General features: G+C 39.7%; 1 protein-coding gene across 1 annotated transcript; it reads left to right on the top strand.

Annotated features, from left to right (window-relative positions):
- Positions 1 to 1,105: 1,105 nt before the first annotated feature.
- LOC119882167 (zinc finger protein 239-like) lies at positions 1,106 to 7,803 on the top strand. The gene is made up of 2 exons (XM_038692177.1): positions 1,106 to 1,289; positions 6,986 to 7,803. The coding sequence occupies exons 1-2, from the start codon at positions 1,221 to 1,223 to the stop codon at positions 7,679 to 7,681; spliced, it is 765 nt and encodes a 254-aa protein (XP_038548105.1). The 5' UTR covers positions 1,106 to 1,220; the 3' UTR covers positions 7,682 to 7,803.
- The last annotated feature ends 144 nt before the right edge of the window (positions 7,804 to 7,947 follow it).

Raw genomic sequence — 7,947 nt, forward strand, 5'->3', positions numbered from 1 at the left:
TTGATGAGGTATAAAGGTGCCACATGCGCATTTAAAGAGGTTACCTCAATGAGTCACGCCTGCCTGTGTGTTGATTCAGCAGTGATGATATTAAAAGTTGATCTGAAAGAGAAACGTATCTGAAAGCTGAGAGCTGCTCTGCATTATACTCTCTTACAATTTTAGATTTTGAATTGTTTTATTATACCTAAATAAATAAGGTCATGGAAGTTACAAGGTCATAAAATATCAAAATGTTCTTAAATATTCACCACCTCAGCAACACCTGAATTTTGTGCGTCCCTTTTACATAATTTCCATGATAAATTGATGCAGAAAAGGCAGAAATTGGTGCAGAAAAACACCAGACCCCCCTGTTCATACTGTCACAGTTTTGTTGTTATATTATCATAATTAGACAAATAACATTACAGTTTAGCAAAATCAAAATGAGACAGTTAATAGTGTTGTTGTAGTTTGTTTTGTATAAGTAGAGGATGTTTACTGTTGCTTTACTGCTTACAGACTTAACTTTGGGGTGGGGGAGGTCAATTATTATGCGAAGATATTAAGTTTTATGGGCTGGGCTAAGCCCCCAATATTTCAAAATCCTAAAAACGCCCCTGGTGACGGAGAAAGAAAGTCTTAATGAACCTGGACTCTGATGATGTGATTGATAAGGCGTGGAGAAAAGCAAACTCCTTCATAGTTTGTCAACTACAATGGTAAGACATGTTAATTATTCTGTGGCTATGCAGTGCTCTTGTCATATTCCAGTGAAACTTAGTAACATGCACTGCACCATGCTTTGCCTTTTCCATGTTTTGGTGGAGCTGCTCTACGGTCATGAGCTGTAACGTCGAGACTTTGCGTTTGACTGTCTGTGTTGTGAATTTCTGCATTCTAGTCAGTATGTTGAAGCAGCTGCAGTTTAAAAGTTTTATTTAAGGAAACCAGAAAGCAGAGTCAGTCAAACCTGATGAGAACAGCTGACTTCAGTAAAATCATCACAGCAGTCTGACGCGCTGAACCAACTTCAGCAGCTACAGAGAAGCTGCTTTGTGAATCTGCTGCCTGAGCAACGGTAACTAAGGGGCGGGGCGAGACGCCGTGACATCGCGAGAACACTCCGCGGGATCCCGCAGTTCTCCTGTATCTCAGCCTGAAGAGCTCCGAGACCAGAATCCAGACTCAGTCCAGGACAACACGGTCCACCAGTCACAGCGGAGACCTGCAGGACGATGGAGAACCAGAACCCGGACCACAGGAGCCAAACAGCAGTCTCGTGCTCTGATAGCACCGATGTTCAGGTCAGTGTTCATGACTTCATCACGAGACTAAAGACACGAGGAAGAGTCTCGAGGGTCCGTGTATCATCCGTTCATTCTGTTGTTAGAGATCAGAGCCTGAAAACCCGCTCCAGGGTTTGTGTTGACGTGGTTTGATTTCCAAAGTGTCTCCGTGGTTCCTGTTTTCATCTTGAAGAGAGGAAGCTGAAAGAAAAACTCACGAGCGTTTCTCTTTTCTTTGTTCCGGGAGTTTCCCGCTTGGCGCATGCGCGGTGCAGCCCGTGTTGTGTCGGGAGCGCGCAGAACAAACATGCTGGTGAAAAGTGAAGGCTTGAGGGGTTTTACTCTTTTCTATCCATAAAAACACCCAAACTACCTCTGTGTGGAAGGGAGGTGGTGGATTAAATAAAAAATAAGAGGAAATAGAACTTTTACTGTTTGATTTCCTTCTATTTCCCTTTCTATTTCTAGAGTAATAACTATTGTGAAATACATAAAATAAAAAACAGCGCTGAGAAAAACGCTGTCAAGACTAAACAGAGAAATGTATGAAATATAAAAATCAAGGGGTCAGCCGACGGTGTTGTAATAGATGTACCAGGTATGCTGTATTGTAAAATCAGTGGTGGTTTACTATCTAAAGCACAGTATTTTAGACAGAGACCCAATAATGTGGTGCTCTGTAAAGTCACAACACCTGAAGCAAAATGATCCCGCAGTATACTACTGACTACTCTGACACGTGGCGCTGCTCGGGCCAGGTGCAAGATGGAGCCTCTGGACTGAAAATAAACCCAGGACCCAGTTCTGCACACATCCCTCGCCACACTTGATGTAAACAAGATTACTGAACAATATTTATAACAATACCTTTTAGTAACTTGAGTAATAACAGGCCTTGTTATAGAAACAAGCTCATCAGAACGGAAATAAACAATCACGCGCATTCAACAATTTAGACCTGATGTTAGTTAGACTAATTAAAGGAAGATTTCTTTGCCGTGATGATGTTAATAATTACCTGACTCGGACTGTTACAGTCAAATTTACTTTTATAAGCATGAATTAGATGAATGGACAATCGGCTTACTGAGCAGCCTTATCTCAACAGTTAAACTGTACTGGGACGACAGGCCAATTGACTTTGGAAATGGTCCAACCCAGACACCTTCCAAGGGCAAGTAGGTTGAAACTAAAAAGACAATGTTAGCTGACAACAAACACGGTGGCCTATACTTCATCCGTAGTTGTATTACTCCAAATTAAGAACATATACTTAAAGTGCTCTCTGTTAAGTGACTTACCATATTTTTAAACTATTTTCTTTGGTACCATTGAGATGTGCAAGGCAGCAGAATCTATTATATTTTGGAAACAACTCCAAAGTCCTGAAGTCACCAAAAGTAACTTTTCTCTTCAGTTATTTGCTGATACAACATAAGCTTGTGGAAGTTTAAAATCAAAATAAAGTAGAATGTGAGAGGAATAGATTAGGATGCCTCATAATTTTGCTTCATCACACATTAATAATTTATCATTTAAACATTCAAAGTGAGCCATAACTATTCTGTATTGCATTTTTCAGTTGTAAAAGATATAAGTGCCAAATTTCAAATCAGCAGATCTGCCTTCTCACTTCGAGTTTGGAAATAAAGCCAGTGACCGCTCTCACACACACTACACTCAATCATCAGGCATGATGCAGAACCGACATAAAAAATGTGTTCACTTGTCAAACCTCCATCTTAGGGTGGGGGGGGCACCACTAACTGAGGCCCCATCCACACTAATGCATTTTAATGTGCTACGTTTGCTCCTCCTCCAGACTAAACCACAAAAATGAAGATGTTTGAAAACGCTGCCGACCCCAGAGGGCGTTTCAGTGCAGACGGGCAAAAACATAGGACTTTAGAAATGTTTGGCTCTCTGATTGGGTCTTAAGTCATGCAAAGCAGAACACGATGCTACTGACAGAGTTTTTGATTTGGTGTTTTTATTAAGAGGTGGTATTATGGTTTTTGGCTTTTCCCCTCTCCTTATATTGTTATACTTTTTTTTTTGTGTGCATGTAGCAGGTTTGCAAAGTGAAAAAGCCCAAAGTTCCCATCTCCCACAAAAAAACACTGCTCTGATCTGCCTGAAAACAGCTCGTTTGTAGTCCAGCCTTACTTCCCTTCAGTTAAAACGAAGCCTTCAACACAGGGTGAAAAGAGGAGCTGCAGCAATGTGCAGTATGACAAAAAAGATGTGTTTTTTTTTTTTTTTATTAAACCATGTAAACCCCTAAATAAGATTCTGAACCTGAAAATGAGCATAATACCACCTCTTTAAAATATTTTTACCATGCAAATAACACTTATAATCTAACTTACACTTGTACTCTGCATGTCTCCATTTACTTTGCGACAGCTCCCAGTCAGTTTTCTGCTGCCACAGTCGCTTTAAACTCCTGTGTTACAGTCTTTAACAGTCCCAGCTCGTCTGCTTCGTGTTTATACCGGCATGTGCATGCTCGGTGTATGTGAACGGTCACTAGATGTCCGTTTTCAGCCGTTTTAATCAAGAGATCGACTCTGATACACGGCTAAAACGCTGCTGTGGACGGAGATCATATTCGTTTTAAAAATTTCATTTTTAAAAATCTCCACAGAGACGACTCCGGTTTAACATCAGTCACAGGCTGCTCGACCTCCACTCAATACATTCGCACTGCTAGAATCGCGCAACTGGTCAAAAGATCTTGTTTGGTTACCTGTTTTTAGCTTGAACAGTCTTGATTATTAGATGTCTTGTCAGTTCAGGCTATTAAAATTCTCTCAAGAATTAACTCATTCATACCAACGTACCCTACTGGTAAAAAATTGTTAGGCAAGCAGCATTTTAAATTAAGTCTAAATACATAAAAAATGTCTCCACACACCCAAACATTATACATCCACTCTTTTGAGCAACACATTAAAACAGATTTTCACTCACACAGCAGATATCTAAACACAGAAAGGCTCGTTAAATTTATTTACAAGAGCTTGACACGTTTGTAATTTTATCTTTTTAAACACTTAAATTAAGTTACTTAAATTTTGCATCATTCAAAGTCAAAAATGTATTTTCTATCTTATACTGACTCTTCATGTAGGCCTTCATTTCAGCCTCTGTCTGAAACGAACTGTAGAGCAGGGGTATTCAATTAAAATTTAAAGACGTCTAGTTAGATCTTCCCAACGGTGAATTTCTTATCCACTGCTGTCATCTAGTGGCCGTTGTTTTAACAATTTTAACCCTTTCTCTAACTTCTTGTTTCATTAAAGTTATTTCCTTTTAGCTGTTCTTTAACATAATTTGTTATTATAATTTAGCCTTTTATACTTTTTAACACTATTGAAAACACTCTAGATCGGAAATTCACCATTAGGTTTCAAACTCAGTCTTACCGTATTTGTTTTTTAAGTCATACATGCATAATTTTGACAGCATGAAAACTCAAACACACACAATTGTTGGGTTGTTTTTTTATTTTATTTTTTAAAGATTAACAAAAGAATAACAAGGTTGACATTTCAAACACAAGTATGCAGTGTTGTACCTTTCACAAAGCCTTGGTGTCTGCGACAGTACGTGTCATGATCTGGCCTGCAGACCCATCTTTACTACGATTTTGTATGTTATCAGATCCTTAAGCAAACACTATGCCATATTATTTAGGTGCTGAGCAAACATTACATCACTTTATCTCAAACAAACTTTATCAACAAACATCATCTTATCCTATCTAGACTCTAAGCCAACAGTACCTGCCGTACATTAGCTTGGTTTTTGCATGCTCACAACTTGTCGTGGCTTCATCAGCTTCACTTCACATGTAGAGACATTCAAAGGTTACAAGTTCACACAGAATAATGTTGCGTACTTGAAACTTAAAATAGTAAAACATTAATCGAACCAGTTGTCAGACTGTCATCCTACTAATGATTGTTAAACAACATATCCTTGTAATGATTACAGCACTTCTATGGAGAAGAATCTCTTAAACAAAATGAACATAGGCCAGTCTGTTAAATGTAAAAATTACACAACAAAACCACTTTCTCTTGTTCCATGAGAAACGTGAGCTCTAGCTTGTTCTGCCAGCTAGGATTAGAGATCTATGAGATATTTTGGTTTTAAACTGCCCTTGACAAGAATGTACATGGAAGAATCAGAGTTTAGATATGAGCTAATTGCATTTCATTGGCATCAGTCGTTTATAACAGCAGATATATGACTATTAAAAAAGAAACCTAGAGTCAGATCCTTCACTCATGTCATGGGTGTTGCATAGTTTTCTCACCAGAGGGCGACCAGCTGCAGCTCCACTGTTAACAACACTGTCTCACCACAAAAACCACAGAAGAAAACAATCAGCTGACCAGAGTTTACCGGAGCAATAAGAACAGACGCGGTCACTTCTCTCCAACATTCATGACTTGCTAACCCTCCCGTTTTTCTCTGCACTCTCCCGGCTTTCTAGCAGCTCACAGCAGGTTAATGTTACGGTAGCTGAGTGTTGGAAGCTGCTGACAGACGTAACTGTAGATTTATTTAACAGTGTGGCAGTTCTAGTGAACAGTTTTGTCCCTGCTGTAGTCAGAGACGTAACAGCTCTGGTTGTAGTTATAACGTTTGTTAAATGAAATCTCAAAGTTGCAGGTCCTCGTTGTAGAGTCATGTTATATTAGATGCATTCAACAGCAGCTCACTGTATCCTAGACGGCATGATTTATACCGATGGTGGTTAAATGGTTTCACGTAGCTTTGGTTAGAAGAGTGCTGGTAAAGGGATGAACTAGATGTGAATGTGCTACATTGAAATTATGGCAGATAATGCGTAAAGTGAAATACACATGTTTATTATCTCTCTGTTTACAGACGGCTGAAAAAGTTGCACCTTTCAGTAGCAAATATTTATTGATGTGCAATTGTTTACATGTTCACTTTTTGAGACTGTAATGTAGTTTATTAACATAATCCATTTAGGAAAAGGTTTTATTGCACGCATACATACCAGCTTTCAATATCGGCCTGTTAAGTGTAAGTGTAGTTTATACAGTAAAGGAGACTACTATCCAAATCATTCTTAAATTCAAAATATCTGCTCATAAATTGGCTCTTTTTCACTTTAATATCGGCATTGGCCCCCAAAAACCCACATCGGACAGGCTCTAATAAGAATCTGTTCATTCTTGATTAAAATGTAAAATCTCTGATTGGATGATTGGAACACTCTGTGAGTTTCCTGGGCCGCTGAACCAGTACAGTAAATGCTAGAAAAGGTAGTAATTCTCAATAATAAATCGGCTGTAGTTCGGCGGTGTAAACACTTGGTGGCTTGGAGACTAGAATCTAATAATTGTTGTTACTGCTTTCAGAGTAACAAATTCCTTTAAACCTTTGTACAAATGATTCTTTTTAGTGACCGATTTCTTTTTAGTAATGCGTTGGTTCATTATTAAGCGAGCATGTTTGAAGTTTTCACCACTGACGGGCTCAGATTTTTATACTCTAAGTGTTTGAAAACATTATGGAAAAGATCCCGGTTGAGATGGATATTTGTTTTGTTTTTAAAGAGTAAGATAATTTTTGTTTAACCAGAAAAGGTCACAAATGAAATTCTGTGCTGCCCCAGACCCCACTGTGAATTCTCACTTACTGTCTTTCTGTATGTCTGTCTGTTGCTTTAGAAACAAAGAGAGGGACTCAAACGTCACTGCTGTCACTTCTGTGACAAATCCTTCAAATCATCTGGAAATTTAAAGAGTCATCTGAGAATTCACACTGGAGAAAAACCTTACACCTGTGACCACTGTGGGAAAGCTTTCGCTCAATTAGTTAACCTAGAAGTGCATCTACGCGTTCACACTGGAGAGAAACCGTACAGCTGTGATCACTGTGGGAAAGCTTTCAGTAGATCAGCTAACCTAGATGTTCACCGTCGTCTTCACACTGGAGAGAGGCCGTACTGGTGTGACCAATGTGGGAAATCTTTCACTGCACCAAGTAACCTGAAAGTCCACCGTCGCGTTCACACCGGAGAGAAACCGTACAGGTGTGACATATGTGGAAAAGGTCTCACGACATCCGTTGAATTAAGAAGGCACCGTCGCGTTCACTCTGGAGAGAAACCGTTCAGCTGTGACCAATGTGGGAAAAGTTTCTCTACAGCAAGTCACCTGAAGGACCACTGTCGTGTTCACACTGGTGAGAAACCATACAGGTGTGGGCAGTGTGGAAAAGCTTTCGCTTTATCAGGTAACCTAGAAATGCACCGACGTGTTCACACTGGAGAAAAACCTTACTGGTGTGATCAGTGTGGGAAAGCTTTTACTCAACATAGTAACCTTGTAGTCCACCAACGCAAACACGCTGCTTCCCTCTGAACATACACTCACCTAAAGGATTATTAGGAACACCAGACTAATACTGTGTTTGACCCTCTTTCGCCTTCAGAACTGCCTTAATTCTACGTGGCATTGATTCAACAAGGTGCTGAAAGCATTCTTTAGAAATGTTGGCCCATATTGATGGATAGCATCTTGCAGTTGATGGAGATTTGTGGGATGCACATCCAGGGCACGAAGCTCCCGTTCCACCACATCCCAAAGATGCTCTATTGGGTTGAGATCTGGTGACTGTAGGGGCCATT

The sequence above is a fragment of the Micropterus salmoides genome, unplaced genomic scaffold, assembly GCF_014851395.1.
Source record: "Micropterus salmoides isolate LMB-PRFRI ecotype aquatic unplaced genomic scaffold, ASM1485139v1 Ms_hic_scaffold_2955, whole genome shotgun sequence".
Taxonomy (NCBI): domain Eukaryota; kingdom Metazoa; phylum Chordata; class Actinopteri; order Centrarchiformes; family Centrarchidae; genus Micropterus; species Micropterus salmoides.